At 48.3% G+C, this 16629-nt stretch overlaps 2 protein-coding genes across 3 annotated transcripts in view; one reads left to right on the plus strand and one right to left on the minus strand.

The window, feature by feature from the left end:
• LOC138526876 (uncharacterized) overlaps positions 1 to 16629 on the minus strand; it is a 1504711-nt gene that overhangs the window by 1014452 nt on the left and 473630 nt on the right. For both annotated transcript variants that reach the window (XM_069637661.1, XM_069637652.1), the window contains exon 7: positions 14086 to 14300. In XM_069637661.1, the coding sequence (XP_069493762.1) occupies positions 14086 to 14300 (215 nt within the window). The remainder of the gene's footprint in view (positions 1 to 14085; positions 14301 to 16629) is intronic.
• The window catches only part of LOC138526886 (uncharacterized protein ZSWIM9-like), a 1119771-nt gene that overhangs the window by 185069 nt on the left and 918073 nt on the right, over positions 1 to 16629 (plus strand). The gene's annotated exons all lie outside the window — the stretch shown is intronic.

Consider the following 16629-nt stretch of genomic DNA (forward strand, 5'->3'; position numbering starts at 1 on the left):
TGCCCAATCAAATTGCAGAATAGAGGACCACCTTACCAAAGGCTAAGTCTTGCATATGGATAGAGCCCAGGGAGTAATGTTTTACAAAAGTATGGACAGAGGCCCATGTGGCTGCTTCACAAATGTTACGAATGGGAACACCCCTCTGCAGAGCAGTGGAGGCAGCCACACCCCTAGTAGAATGGGCCCTCAAGCCTACCGGAGGGTCCATACCCGCCAGACGGTAGCATTCTGAGATGATCAAGATAATCCATCTGGACAAGGTCTGCTTAGTAACAGCTTGACCCAAACGCTTTTCAGCGTATCTTACAAAGAGCTGATTGTCCACTCTGACCCGGGACATGCGTGAGATGTAGAAGCTTAATGCTCTCCTAGGATCCAACCTATGGAGCCTCTCCTCTTCCTTACCAGGATGCGGAGGAGGATAGAAGGCCAGAAGAATGACCTTCTGGCTTAAATGAAATTCCGACACAATCTTCAGAAGAAAAGAAGGACGAACCCTAAGGACAACCCTGTCCTTATGGAACACCGTGAAGGGTGGCTTGGCGGATAGTGCCTGCAACTCACTCACTCTCCGAGCGGAAGCAACCACAACTAAAAATACAGTTTTAAAAGGTCAACAGTCTTAAAGGACAAGAATGTAAAGGCTCAAACGGAGCTCCCATTAGGATTTTTAGAACCAGGTTCAAATCCCAACCGGGCACCTGGAAAGTTGACGGTGGAAACACATTAGTGAGCCCTTTCAGAAACTGAGAAATCAAAGGAATCTTAAAAAAAGAACACTCCTCAGACAAGCGCTTAAATATGGACAGCGCCGCCAGGTAACCTTTAATGGTACCCACTTGCAGGCCCTTGTGGGGTAACAAAAGCAAAAAAGACAGAACCACAGGAATGTCATGAAAAAGGATCCACATTCTTAACCCTGCACCAGTCGCAGAACTTTATCCAACGGCAACGGTACAGGGACTTTGTTGCAGGCCTTCTGGCAGAAAGCAACACCTCCATCACATCTTCAGGGAGGTCCCAATCCTTATACCTCAACCTTTCAGAAGCCAAGCATGAAGGTCGAGGGACTTGACCTCTGGATGGAGAACCTGATCTCCCCCCCCCCGTGAGAGCAGATCATCTCGGAAGGGAAAACGGCGTGGAGGGCAGATGGACATGTCAAGAAGGTCCGGATACCAGTCTCCTGGCCCATGCCGGAGCAATGAGGATCATTCGGGAACCGAACCTCCTTAACCTCCGCAGCACTTGCGGAATGACGGGGACTGGAGGAAACGCATACAGCAGTGAGAAGGACCACTCCACTACGAACGCGTCCCCTAAGGCTCCTCTTGGAGGAAATTCCTGCAAGCAGAATCTTTCGCACTTCCGGTTGACACTGGTGGCAAAGAGATCCATTTGGGGGTCCACCAAAGGGCGAAGATCTCCAGGAGAATCTCTTGAGCCAGCTCCCACTCATGAGAGACCGTGCTCTGCCTGCTCAGAGCGTCCGCTGCCACATTTTCATCTCCGGCCAGATGAACTGCCGAGAACGAAATTTCCTGCTGGATGGCCCAGAACCAGAGCTGCATCGCCTCTCTGCACAGAGGGAGAGACCCTGCCCCAGCCCCTTTTTGTTGAGGTAGTGCATGGCCACCGTCAGACTCAGAACATTCTGGCTAGCCTGACGGCCCTCAGCTCCAACAGATTGATATGGAGTCTGGACTCCGACGGAGACCAACGACCGCTGACTGTCAACTCGTTGGCATGAGCTCCCCATCCCGTGAGGGATGCGTCCGTCACGATCGACACCTCCAGCCAGGGTAGCCAAAATGGAGCCCCCTTAATCAGATTGCCTTCAACGGCCAACCACAGAAGATCCTGGGCAACCGAGGGCGGCACCTGAACTGGATCAGACATCCTGCCGGAGGCCTGCGACCACTGCATCTTGAGAGCCCACTGTAAAGATCTCATCCGCAGCCTGGCCTCTGGCACCAGAAGAATGCAGGATGCCATGAGGCCGAGCAACCTCAAGAACTCGAACGCCGGGAGACTCTGGGCACGTTGAAACTTGTCCACCATCAGCAGAATGTGATGAGCCCTCACCTGGGGAGGCGAACACTCACTGCCCCAGAGATGTGTCGAGCACTGCTCCGATGTACTGGAGCCACTGGGTAGGTGTCAAGTGGGACTTCTTTAAGTTGAGGTAGAAGCCCAGCTGGTGAAGCGAGTGGCAGCTGATCTAGGACTTGCTCGGGAGAGCGCGCCCTGATCAACCAATCGTCCAGGTAGGGGTAGACGTGAATCCCCCCTTTCCCCGAGATCCGCTGCCACCACCACCATGAGCTTGGTGAAGACCATCAGGGCGGAGGTCAATCCGAACGGCAGGACCCGAAACTGATGATGCGAGTCGACAACCGCGAACCTCCGGTACTTCTTGTGCTTGGGATGAATCGGCACATGAAAGTAAGCGTCCTTGAGGTCGAGAGACACCAACCAATCCTGAAGTTGAAGGGCCTGGAGGACTTGAGAAAGAGTAACCATCTTGAACTTGTCCTTCCTGAGGAGCTTGTTCAAAACACCAAGTCCATGATGGGTCTCGATCCCCTGTCTTTTTTCGGAATCAAAAAATATGGGGAATACCATCCCTTGTTCCTCCCTGCTAAAGGCACCAGTTCTATGGAACCTTTCTCCAGCAGGGATTTGATTTCCTGCGCAAGGAGCGGATCCAGACTCTTCAAAGAGATTCCCTGGTGGATTGTCGTGAGGCCTCTGCCGGAAAAGACGACAGTAGCCGTGGGCTATGATCTTCAGAACCCCCACATCTGAAGTAATGGCACGCCATTCTACAAGATGCTGCGCCAGCCTTCCCCCAACCGGCGAACCATGGGACATGGCCTCATGACTGAGCTGAAGCGGCTGCGGCAGTGCTTGAGGGCAAAGAGGCCACTGCCCGAGCGGCCTTGGCACCTCGAGTAACTTGTTTTCCACCTCTGGCACTCCTACGGTGGCCCCTTTGGCTTGCAGCTCCCTTCTATCTACCAAAGGAAGAGTAGTATCAAAAGGAACCTCTTCTCCATTGCTGTCCCCTAAGACGAAAAGGCGGAGGTTGGCGAACTGCAGCGCTCAACGACTTCGCTGCAGCTCTGCAGGTCTGCAACCTCAAGGCTCTCATCAGCCTTGCTGCCAAAAAGATGTTCACCATCAAATGGCATGTTGAGAAGCCGAGCAAACCCCGACTTCCGCAACCACGCAAATCTGTGCATCACGGTGCTCACCGCCATGGCCCGGCTGACACAGTCTGCCATGTCCAGACCCGACTGAACGGATTAACACATGGCATCCTTGCCATCCTGAATGAGGGCAAGAAAACCATCCCGTTCCTCCCCTTCGGGAGTATTTTCAGCCGCCAAAGACACACAATTCCACAGAGTGCGAGTGAAACATGCTAAGGCGCACACAGTGCCATACACCTGACGAAAACACTTTCTTCGCCCAGCCATCAAAACATTTGTTGTCCCTATCAGGAGGGATGGTAGGGTACAACGCCTGATTTACTGGGGCTATAGCCGCCTGCCCCACCAAACTCTCCGGAGTGGGGTGCGTAGACAAGTAGCAGGGGTCGCTACTGGCTGGATGGTATTTTTCAGCAATGACTTGCTCACTGCTGGGAGACTCTCCGGAGCAGTCCAAGCCGCCGCCACCCTTCTCTGTAAAGCCATATGAAATGGCAGCACCGGGTCAGTGGGTGGACCTTGGTCAAGGGTATCTGTCAGGTCATCCTGCAGAAAATCCACTGGTGGCGCAGACCACCCCGAGTACTGTGTCACCCTCGACATGAGACTCCCTTAGGGCCGCCCCCTTCCTTTGAATCCTTTAGGAAAGATGCAAAATCATGGCTGTTCTCTCTTGATCACCAAACCAGTGCTAACACTAGCATAACTTATAAGTTCAAATAGCATTTGTTAGACAGTCCTTCCAAGAAGATTTCTTTGAGTCTCACATACTGCTAATAACCACTAGCTGAGGCCATTGCTTTGCATATAGCTTTGATTTATATATCGTTGTTTCGATTTTTGTTTTGTTTTTGTAAATACTCTGTAACCTTTTACCATGATGTAACCTTTTACCATGATGTAACCTTGTGGTAACCATTGTGGGGGATGTACATAACCATGACATTGTTAATGCTTGTAACTTGGAACTGCGCCTATATACCTCAGTGTTTGGAGCGCCATATAAATGAATAAACAACAAATCGCTCCTGGCTCCCCTCAATTTCGAACCCTGTCTAACGTGGCGTGTAGTGTACCCAAAAATCTTAATGCGCCGATGTCCCACCAAATAGTTTTTTTCCACCTAACTAGTCGGTCACACATAATGTGGAGCTCGTAAGAGTTTTATATTACCGATTCCTGTTCTTCTGCTGTCTGCTTGACTTCGACGACTCGACAGCTGTTCGCCTGCTCGTGTCTGCCGAAGTCCCATCCTGACTGCTCAGCGACTGTTTTCCATGTGGCATTGGCCCTCCGGGCACTCCACTCTGCAGTAGGGAGAGTGGGGCCCTGTTCGTACCGACTTCTCTTGAGAATGCCTCCTCTCTACCCCTCCTCTCCTCTTTCCTTTGGTCTGGCTGGCGTTTCCCTCTGCAATGGGGAGGACACCTTTTAAATTCTGCCTATCTTGCAAAGACAAGTTTCCATGGAACGACACCCATCGCTGATGCCATTGTTGTCTCCCTTGTGATCACGACGAGCCTAACTGAAAAGCCTGTAAACTCTTTCGACCCAGGACCCTAAAAGACAGGTGTACGAAACAGTGGGCAGGCTACGCAATGCAGGACGAGAGTCACTCCCGTGCTGGCATACGAGGTATCTATAGGCAGCCACGGCTCCGATTCAGAGGCTGTTGGCCTTAATATGGAGCCCTCACACTCACACGTGTCCTCTCCGGCCACGACAAGCATGCCGCCAGCAGTGCTATGGGAAGTCACATCCCAGGGACAGGGACACGCTCACCACCTGCTCTAAAGCACACAACTACTAAACTTTCCCTGGCGGATTCGTGGAGGAAAGTTTGTACCCCGCAGGCCTGTCAAGGTCTTCGGCAGGGCCTTCTGAATCTCACTTTTCGGCGCCTTCTGCGCAACTGCTGCCATGTCCTACACATGGAGTGAAGTCTTCTTCTGTAGCGGCTGCTTCCACTAAATCTGTGGCCTCTGACGCGATTGCGCCGAAAGGCGTGGTAGCATCAAAAGAAACGCAGAGACGGGTCCACTCGTTGAACACACTCCCGAAGCTTCGGGAGAAGCATTCCAAGGCTGGTTTGCACGTTTTGGACCCCAATAAGGCCTCCCCTTTGCCTGAGCACTATTCACCAGGCCTCTTCCCCCTCTTTCTAAGGCCCTGCGCCAGGATCCAGCTCCCTCCCATGCAGCCTTTCCCCCCTCCTGATCCCTCAGACTCCTCTGAATGTACCAGGGACAGGTTTGAAGCTTGTATGAACAAAATGGCAGAGTACATTCATTTCTCAGGCCAAATTGATGACATCTTGAAGAGACATAGGGATGTTGACCCCTGCCCTGCCCCTCCTAAATATCAGAGGCTCCACTCCAAGTGCTCAATTTTAACCCGTGGAGGAATCCTTTCAGGACCTCCAGGTAGATGTCTTTCTGGATGATTCAGATGACCCTAGCCAGGATGTTTTCTAGGTCAGGAAACTGGCCAAGATCATACTTATCAGGACCCGTACTGGAACCCTGCGGATGATATGTGGATGTGGCATTCCACCCACCCCCTACCCCAAATGACCCTGAGAAAAAATGCCTGGATGCTCGTGTCACCCAAGCCAGGAACTCATCACCAATAGATGACCAAATGATGTTCAATAACCTTCTGAAAAAGGCTGTTGATCACTAAGATTACCACATAGAAAGCAGTCCCTGACTCCGACTTCATGGAAAGTATCCTTTAAGGATAAGACTCCGGTCAGCCAAGCCATGCCTTTGTTGAACTCTGTCAAGAAGCGCTTGAACCCCTCATTGCTCGCACGATTGCTTGCACGTTCGGTCAATCCCTGTGTGGAGAAGATTTTGCGCTTAGCTCCTTCGGACCCGTTGTACATCAGGGGTCATGCCGTCCCTGACTCCCTGGTCGTCACTACTACATGGAAGAGGGCGGGGGTACCTCTGTCCTCGTCCGAATCTGTTCCCGACAAGGACTGCAAGAAGTTGTATGCCCTGGGCAAGCGTGTCACCACCTCTGCTACATTTTCCACCAGGATTGCCAAAAATACCACGCTCCGAGAGTTGCAGGGACAGTCAGTGGGGTCTTATCCAAGACTACTTCCAAGGTGTCCTGGAACCCACTCACACCCCCCTTTTAGCTGTGCTTGCAGAGGGGTGGCAAGAATATACTTAAAAATGCTTTGGACTGCCAAAACTGCGGGATGTGTTCCTCCGATGTATTCCACATCTATGACAGGTAATCACCACAGCTGTGCTGCTTCGGGAACAATTTTGGCGTCTGCGTCCTGCGTCGATGACGATGTCCTCGGTCGAGCTGACGTCACCGGATCTTATAAGTAGGACACACAACGCCCGTAGCCTCAGTTCTGTTTTCTCCGCGAACGTGTTCACTTCGGAGATCTCGGCGTGCCTCGGTTCTTTTGATTTTTATCGGCTCTTCGAACCTGGTTGTTTGTGAAGGTATCATGTCCTCGTCTTCTACCCTGAAGTCAAGTTTCAAGGAGTGTCAGGACTGCGGTTCCAAGATGTCGCTTACAGACCCACACAACGTCTGCCTCTGGTGCCTCGGCGAGAACCATGCCACCGATGACTGACGATTGCCAGTCTTTGATGTCGAAGGCCTTGCGGGAGCCAAACCCCAAAAGTCGAAATCCGCTGGGCTTTCGACCGACGATTCGGGGGGCGACTCTCCGCGTCGGCGTAAGTCCAGGGGGTCTCGGTCCCGGAGTGGTTCCCGCAATGCCTCTGCCTCTTCTAGGCACTCGCAGATTTGTCGGCACCGGTCGCCTTCCTCGTCCGAGGACTCCGCCAGACGGCGGGTAGCTTGTCCTACCAAGCATTCCTCTCCCACAGAACGGGACACATTTCGTAAGGAAATTATGTGGATTTTCGAATCGCAGGGCTCCGTTCCGGCTACGCCTTCGAGAGAAGGCCGCAAGGAACGCGCCAGGGCCACCCCCCAACCCCCATTCGGGCTCGGCGGTCGGCACGATCATCGGGAGCCATTGAGGTCCCGATCGGACAAGGTAGATCGCTCTAGCCATGCCCGCTCCAGGTCCCGGTCCTCGAGACCGTCAGAGTCTGTGAGGTCTTCTAAGAAGACGTCGACGCCATCGGCGCCATGACCTTCGAGGGCCTCTCTCTCGAGGCTCTGCCTCCGAGGAAGTCATCGACGCTGAGGCCGTCGAAGGACATGCTCGGGGCTCCGGCCTCGAGGCCTGTGTCGAAGCCACCGGCGCCTCGTTCAACGCCGATTCTGTCGACGCCTTTTGTGGAGGCTTTACCGGAGGTACAGGGAGGTACAGCGTGCATCAGTGGAAACTCCGAGGAAGGCCCTGAGGAAGTCAGTGACGCGGCCTGTATTTGATCCTTTTTCCGTGCCCTCATCCAGGGATTTATTCCAGCCTCTGGATTACATCTCTGAGGTGGATGAAGGGTCTGATGAAGGTTTGGTTCCCGATGAGGTTCCTGACAAACTCTTGTCTGGTCATAGCCAGTTGGAAGAACTGTGTCAGTCTTTGCACGACGCCAGTGGTCTGGACACCTCTCCGGAGGTTGAGTTCGGTAGGCCTGACCCTGGCTGGGAGTCCATGACTGTGAAGCTGCTCCCTCCAGCTTTCCTAAATTTGAATTTCGGGATTCTTAGGCTGTTAGTCTGCGCAGTCCTGATTGAGCGTGCCCAGGAATGTTTGGTGAATTTGTCCACTAGGTATTTCGGCGCATTGTTGGTGAGGCAATTGTAAGTGAGATTTAAGGATTTGAGCTTTATTCTGTCGTTAACGGCTAACCATTTCACCGAGTGCCTGGCGTTGGAAATGTGCTGAGTTTTAGGGATGCTAAATGCCATTCAGAAAGCATTGGTTTGGTGGATTTACAGTTTGCTAGTACTGCGTTTGCTCGTGCTAATATAGAGAGCATTGCAATCATCTAGCTGGATAAGGGCGCATGCTAATGTGATACGGCTATCTGTAGACAAAAATGGTTTGCAGGAGTGGATGAGTTTACATGTGTAGCTAGTAGCCAAGGCCATAGCGTTCACTTGTTTATTCAGGTTCAAAGCAGAGTCTAGATAAAAACCTAGGGTTTTGACCTTCTTTGAGGCTTTGATTATTTGGCCATCAATACTAAAGGAGTTGTATAGGTTGCTGAGTTTGTTAAGTTAGTTAGTTGACCCAATGAGTAAGAGTTCTGCCTTATCATTGAGACAAACACCATGCGTGGCCATCCAGGATTGTATGATCAGGTACATTTTGTTAATCAAATTCTCGTCAGTGTTTTGGTCTGCCGAGACTGGAATGAGAATCTGGGTGTCATCTGCATAGTTTGTATAGGAGACATCCAGATTATCAAGGATATCGAATAAAGTCTTTGTGAATATATTATACATAATGGGGGAGACGCATGAGCCCTGAGGGACTCCACAGGTAAATGGAACTGAGTCTGCTCACGGAGTAGGGGAGAACACTCATGGATATGTTGTCTAGAAACTACTGGATCCATGCAGTGGCTTCATTTGAGAAGTGGGCAGCGGAGGAGAGATGGTTGCATAAAAGGTTATGGTCCACCAGGTCAAAGGCCGCAGAGAGGTCCAGCAAGAGAAGGCAGGCTAATTCTCATTCATCTTTCCGTCCATTTGATTTTTTAAATCAATGAGGGCAGTTTCTGTTCTGTGTCTCGGTGCCGAGTAAGTTATAGGTTTTAATCTGGAGATAAGCTGCCTTGTCCAATATTTGTAGGAGAAACAGTACAGTAGTTATTGGCCTGTAGTTGGTAGGTATGCTAGGGTCTAGGGTAGGCTTTTTTAAAAAGGGGAAGAACCCAGGCATCCTTAAGATTTGCCGGGACTGTGCACTTGTCAAATGATATATTTTATTCATATCGCGCTCATACATAGGTGTTTCAGAGCGCGACCAGGCAAAGGGAAGGGGAAGAAAACAAAAAACAACGATCTTACTAGGCCCAGTGACATTGAGAACGTGCAAGTGCATGGGGAAGGGAAAAAGGGGATAGTGCATGGGAGGGGAGGGAGAAATTGGAAAGTGCAGAGCATAGGAGAGAACAAGATAAATAATAACTAACTAAATAAGGTGATCAAGAACAGTGGTAGTGCAGCCTGTGAGTAGCAAAGTGCAAGGTTAGTCAGGTAGGGTGTATCTGATAAGTGCAGAAGAAGAAAGGGGGAGCTGTATGGGTACAGATACAGGCCCCAGTGCAAGGAGTGGCAAGGGGCAGTGCAAGAGGGTGGGAGGGCAGGGGGGGGGCAGGTGCGACCGTGCCGAGAAAGCAGATCAACAGGGGAAAAGAGGGGCAAATGCAGGGGCAAAGAGGAAGGTCTTGAGGAGCTTGCGGAACCGTAGATGGTTCTCCTCAAGTTTCAAGGTGGCAGGGAGGCAGTACCAAACGGAGGCCCCAGCCGAAGACAGATCTGCCCCCATGTCGTTTCTTTGAAAAACGACTGACCCTGAGGGAGTTAGAGGTAGAGGAGCGAAGGGCTCGAGAGGGGTGGTATTTACGGAGGGATAGTTGAAGGTATTTTGGACCCAGACCCCAGAAAGCCTTGTGGTCAATGCAAAGGGTTTTAAATTTAATCCTCGCATCCACTGGGATCCAATGAAGGAAGGGATTTCAGAGCTGGATAGATACGATCCCAGGGCTTGAGGCCAAGGAAAAGTCTTGCAATCCTGTTCTGGATTAGTTGTAACGGGCGGAGAGTGGAGGCAGGTAGATTTAGAAAAAGGCTGTTACAGTAGTCCAACCTAGAGAAAATCAGACCTTGGGGGACAGTGAGCTTCTGAGGGAAGGAGAGGAAAGGAAGAGTACGTCTAAGGAGGTGCAGTAAGAAGTTACACTTTTTAGAGACGTCAGAGATGTGTGCAGAGAAGGAAAGTGTGGAGTCAAAGATGAACCCGAGGTTCTTAGCTTCGCAGGTAGGGGCAGGAGGAGGGCCAAGGGAGGCCGGCCAGAGAGTGAGGGGAGAGGGTGTATAAATGAGGAGGATCTCAGTTTTGTTGGCATTTAAACAAAGATCACTGGTGGCACACCAATTTTGAATGGCGATTAGACAGTTAGAGATGAGGGGAGGAGAGGAGGTGGCTGAGGGAAGCCTGAAAATGAGTTGGGTGTCGTCGGCATAGCACTGGAAATTTGAGCAAAAAATGGAAATGCAGTAGGCGACAGTTGCTAAGTATTGGTTGAAAAGCCAGGGCGATGGGTTAGACCTCTGGGGAACACCACAGGTAGAGAGGGAGTTATAAGAGATGAAGGACCCAAGTTGTACCTGGGAGGGTCGATCAGAGTCAAAGGAGGAGTTGATTTATGTAGCAACAAAAAAGGAGCTAGGTCCCTAGCTGCCTCTTTAATTGTTGAAGCCGGGCAGGAGTCTCCTAGACATCTAGATAGTTTGAGTGAAGAAATGAATGATCTTTTCCACTTCACAGCTGGAGACTGGTGCAAATGTAAACAGGTTAGCTGGTTTAATTTAATTGCCATGGACTTCCTGTGATAAGGCTTTCTGAGCCTTAGGGACATTCTGATGAAGTGAGGTTTTTTTTCAGCTGCTATTTTATCTTGGAGCATGGATATTTTGTTGCATAAGGCGTCTTGGATGTTCGTGCACCAAGTTTTATTTTTGATGCACATGCCATTAGGGGTGTCAGGAGATCCTAATTCTCTAAGAATAGAGAAAAGTTCTCTGGTGCTGGAGCTAGCTAGTGTAATCCTAACATTAATGTTGGGTAGTGTTTCAATTGTACCTGTCACTTTTGTCTGTCCTGTGAGAGGACGAGTGGCGGCAGAAAGTAGGTAGGTCTGATTTGGTGGAATTGCAGTAAGGGTTTCACGACTGGGCAAGTATTGTTCATATTGCCAGAGGATCCTAGTCCAAGAAAGGGTATTAGCAGTTTAATCTTGTGATGTGCCGTATGACCCGCTGACTGAAGTGCAATGAGATTGCAGAGCAATGATAAAATGGCAACGAACTTCGAGTGAGACTGTGTCATAACTAGGTTGTTCACTTCTGTACTGGGACATGAGGAGCCGGGTGGACAGTAGTAGGTGTACAGTAGAAGAGGTGAACAATTAGAGGGCAAACTATGCAAACTGCCTAAGGCAGTGAGCAGAGTCTGTCCATCCGTAGGCAAGCCAGTAAGTACATAGCAGTGGGATGAAGATTATTATGCTAGTGGTAGATAGTAAAGACACAGAAGGCAGCATATAGGACTAAGGTAATAATGGCAAGTAACCTGATGAGCTCTCTCTCGACTAGTTAGGGATCAGGATGGTATCAGTTTTGAGGCAGTGAAACATGAGGCACGTATGTGCCCTGAGGCACCAAGATAATACAATGTGTATTAGAAGTACAAGCTACGATGAGAGCAATCAAACATGTGTCAGGCATGAATACATCCCACAGCGTCAGAGCAGTTGTCCTAAAAAAATGGCAGATAGCACAGTAGGAAATGCTTACATTGGTTGTACTAGGGAGATAAAATGCTGGAAGGTGAATTGTAACATAACACTAGACAAAACACAGTTCTTACCCACAGCTAGGTTGTATGGGCGGAGCGAAGTATACGGCTGCGCAGCACTATGGAATGGTAGCGTGGATTGTCTCTAAGGTGCAGGCAAAACCTTGTTGGCCCTTCTGGCCCGAACAGGTCCAGACAGGTAGAGGCATTGTTCTTAAGGGCCTTAGTTGGTAGGGACCCGGCTTGCGCCTTCCAGTCGCCTGCAACGGCCTATCAGCACGATTGTAGTGGTTGCCAGCCAACCAAAGAAAACAAATTCAGGCACAATTGGTGGCGGCCATTTTCAGCAATAATATACTAACGCGGCCGTAGTTGCCACGTGGGTGATGGTGTCGGGCAAGAAGGAGCCCAAATAACTTGATATTCGGCCAGCAAAGGTCATAGTCAGCTGCAGATCAGCTGTGATCCTAGATGGGGAGCACTGTGAGGCTCGGAACGCGGCAACAACTGTCTGCTCCTGCAGCGGTTGGGATCCAGATAGTGCGGTTTAGCTCCTGAATACAGCCCAGAAGAGCCTAGTTAGCTTACAACCAAAAGTTACCAGGAGCTACGTTTGGCTCCCCAGGCCAAATGATGCCGTACATACACAACCATGTGAAAATAAATCTGTGCATTTGGGACAATCTGTAAACAGACATTAGGATGCATTTATTTGACACTTAAGGCCATAAGGGGTCATAAATGATGCACGCAATTATATGTTTGCATTTTATGTGGAAGTTAGATTTGCGTAACACTACATAATAGCTCCTCGTTCCCCAGTGGTAGCCCCTGGGTGAATGATTACTTCTGGTTAGCTAAGAGCTGCTTGTAGCACCTGCTTATCCAATCTTAATTTCGAGCCCTGCGTTAGGGATAGTGTTACAGTCACGCCCAGGTTGATGTCCCTTTTCGATCTTTGAAAGAAGATGCAATACTCTGCGATTACCACTAGATGTCAGACTATATGCACAGCATGCGATTCGGAGCAGATTCACAAGCATCAGAAACATGTATTATATAGTATTGTGTGATATTACTACCTGCTGGTTTCCTTTTTCAATGTATTCTAAAGGCCGAAATAAATAACTATTTTCATAATGGACTGTCTGAATTTAATTATTGTGTATTATCCTGTGTGGACTCATTGAGGTACCCTGAAACCACTCACACTCTCCTGAGAATAAGCCTGGACTGCTCTCCATTGCTACATTGATTGGGGTTTGGCTAAACTCTCAGAGCTCCCCGTTCACCATAACTAGGGTGGCCTCGTAAATTCTGTCCACTAGGCCAGATTCTAGAAATCCATTTTAACAGCTGGACTCCCAAAATCTACCCCACAGTGGATTTTGGAAATCCATCTTAAAGGGAAATAAACCTCACCCTCTACGTTGTAAATTTGACACAGTCTTTGGCCTGCAAGACAAGATGGACAACCTGAAGAGCGGACAAAGAGGCACACATTTAAGCTTTTTTTAACTATATTTTACAAATACATACTGAAGGAAAAGTGTGATTTTTCATCTGTATTTATGTGTAAAAATAAATAAAAACTAAACAATGAGCCTTAATCATGATGTATTTACTTGAAACAAAATATCTTCACAAACTTATGCTTGCCCGTTTGAAACACAAATTTGAAGATACTAAGCAACTCCACTGAAACGTCTACCCAGTATTATCCTCAATTATTAACTTTTTAAATTATAATGTACATACTTGGAATAAACATGCCTGAACACCAACGTTCGCTTGTTTGAATTATAAATTTGAAAGTACTAAGCAACAACATTGCAACTTCTACCCAGTATTATCCAAGCACTTTACTCTTATTTCTGCTCTTATGCACGCCATGGCCTCCAGGTGCAAATTATTACATCACACATCCACAGCAGAATAAACGTCTGAATATAGAGGGCTCATACCCATCAGTTAAACTGTGCTGAAATGTATATAGTCTTGCTCTGAGAAAGTGCCAGCACCGCAAGAAATAATTGCCATTTGATATGAGCTATGTAGAGGATGGATTTAATGTGGAAGGAAAACAATTCAAAACATTCCTAATATTCAAGCTATTTATTAAAAGGTTGAACTGTGAATTTAGACAAACTTCAAAGAAATCATTCTTCCGTGGGTAGAAAGAGGGGACTTCCTTTTTGTCACTGAACTTACCTGTCCCCAAGTTACTCATTCAGAATCTGGCAGACAGGATTCACTGACCCGCCGTATCGTACACTCAAAATACATAAAAACACCAAAAATCAGACATTTTTTTTACAAAGTGCAGCCACACCACAAAGCAAGTTTTACTCAAAAAGTAATGCCATAGCCAACAAATCTAGCAATACAAACCTGCTGCAATAGAGCTCTGCACTGCTGTATTTCAGAGACTCGGCCAGTTCTGAACCCCTCGGCATCTCGCACAGGTCTTTCTTGTTGAGGTTCTCAGATGCTCTAATAACGAACTTCTCTTCACAGCAGTTGTCCAGAAAGGAGCAGAGATCATCCCAGCTGTGGAACTCCCTCCCATCTAATCGTGTTTCAGATGTCACTGGGTAAAAGTGGCCCTGTAACAAATGTTAACAATTTGATTACAAAGCTGTACACTTTATGAAGGATATTCCTAAAGGGAGAACCTAAATTAACTTTGGTAAGGCACATTTATTTTTGTGTGTGAATTGGTTAAACTATTATTCTTGCACAAATAAAACAATTTTCATTCCATAATCATGATTCAGCATTTCCAAAAATGCATCATAAAAAAGATTCCTCATCATTAAGACAGAATTTAGACTACCCCACTTAAATGGAACTTCTTCTGTATTTCTTAACAACCATGATTTAAAAAGGAAGCTAGTACAGATGACTTTTCTACAACGGTTACTTTTTTTCTTCCCAATAACGTTCAGATTCCTTCACTAGCGCATTAAAACGTTTACTATTGATCATGTATTCAGGTTGATCAAAGGTACCGCAAGATCATATTGATCAGGGAGTGCTCATTACCATTTGACATTCTTAGCCAAAACTGGTGATAATCATGTTCATATTATGAACATGACTCCCAAAACAAAGATCCCTTAAGGATTGGAGAACCAAGCGATCTTTTAGGAGATGTTCTAATGTGTGTGTGCTGTTGCTCGTACAAAGTTTGCAAAATGGAGGGCTTGCCCTGGTTTGATCTCTTATGTAGAGTAATTGTCCAGTGGCTATGAGATTTAATCGAAATCTGAGAAACAGGATTCTAAGGTACACATTTGTAAACTCAACCAGATATCGAGGTCAGTGAGGAACCTGAGGGCATCCTCACTTCTTTTCCCACTGTATCCTCCTCTTGGGTGGCCAGGGAAAGGCCATCGCTCTTGGATCCTGACCCTGGGGGTGGATATGTGAGGGAGGATCACCTGGGTAGGTGAAACTTGGGCAGTGGAGAGAGAGAGAGGACGTCCTTAAGTGAGACATAGTACCCCACCACCCCATTTACTTTTCAAAATGAACCCTCCATCCAACAAGCCTTCATAGGCTATTGTCAGCCCTTTCCCTGTTCTTACCCACAAAACATTCCCCAAGAATCAACAGTACTCTACTGGGAGGAGTAAGACCAACTAGAGCAACACATCCTCATTCTAATAATACACACACAGACCTCAACTGGGTACTGAGACGAGGAAGATGACAGCCAGTGTAAGGCAGGACTACCGCTTCAGCAGTGAGCGGTCTAGTCCTTTTTGGTCCAATCAGGATTGCAGGAACTTTAAAAGGCGGAACTGTTATAGAAATGGAGGCAGGGGCAGAAGCTGGGAAAGCAACTCTGGATCAGCAGTGTGGCAAGCAGAGTGCTCAAGACCCATTCACAGATGCAGAGTTTATGCAGCAGGAAGCGAAGCTGAAGAATGCTGGAGGCCGGTAGCAGACCGCGAGAGGGAGACCGGTGTGACAGTGAAGCAGTCGCAAGAATCCTGAACCGTAGGTGGAGCATCGCTGGGGGAGCCACGCCACGAAGAGCCACTAGGAGAAGCAAGGTCCCGCACGGGAAAGGCAGGAACCCATGGCAGCAGAGGACCTTGCAGCGCCGTAAGCTGTGACCGTTGAGTGTGGTAAAGACAGGACTGGCAGTCGAATGCGCAGGAAGCTCAGACCAGTGAGTGCGGGAAACACTGGGCTGGCAGGCGAATATGCGATGAACATACCAAACAAAATGAAAACCATTATAAGTACTTTTGAATACCAACAGAGCAATTACAAGTACTTTTGAATACTGAACAAAATGAAAGTCATAAGTACTTCTGGATAACGAACCGAGTAAAAGTAAGTACCGAGCACTCGAGAATATTGAGTGCAGTGAAAGAAAGGTGGTGAATTTGGCTGATACCACAAACTTATCTGAGACACGTATTGGCAAATTCAGGAGAATACGAGGAAGGGTAACCAAGTATTGGCCAAAGACAATAGAATTCAAGGAATTTAACTGTATGAGAAAACAAACATTGGCAATAACCAAAAGAGTTCAAGGAACTGCACGTTATGAGGAAACCTACATTAGCAAGAGCCAGACGAATACAACAAAGTGTTACAAGTGCAGGGTGGCCAGCCAAGCCATGATAGTGTCAGGAGGGCGTGGTACAGGTGAAGAAACCAAGCATCCCTGTCAAATTGAAGCAGTGGCATATTGCTGATGGGAAGCATCCAAGAAGGGGTATCCCTTGTGTGACCACTAATAGGCGGACAACTGCGCCTATACTAAGTGCCCCACCTTTATGGAAAAACCACGGAAAGTATCCATAAAGAAGCTTGTGTTTTTCAACAACCTCCTATGCGATTTTAAAGTCAAGAAACTGAACTGCCTATGTGAACAAGTGAAAAAGTACAAATATCAAAAAAGCTGGGAAGTGTCCC

The sequence above is a fragment of the Ambystoma mexicanum genome, chromosome 1q (genome assembly GCF_040938575.1).
Source record: "Ambystoma mexicanum isolate Mex_15411 chromosome 1q, UKY_AmexF1_1, whole genome shotgun sequence".
Taxonomy (NCBI): Eukaryota; Metazoa; Chordata; class Amphibia; order Caudata; family Ambystomatidae; genus Ambystoma; species Ambystoma mexicanum.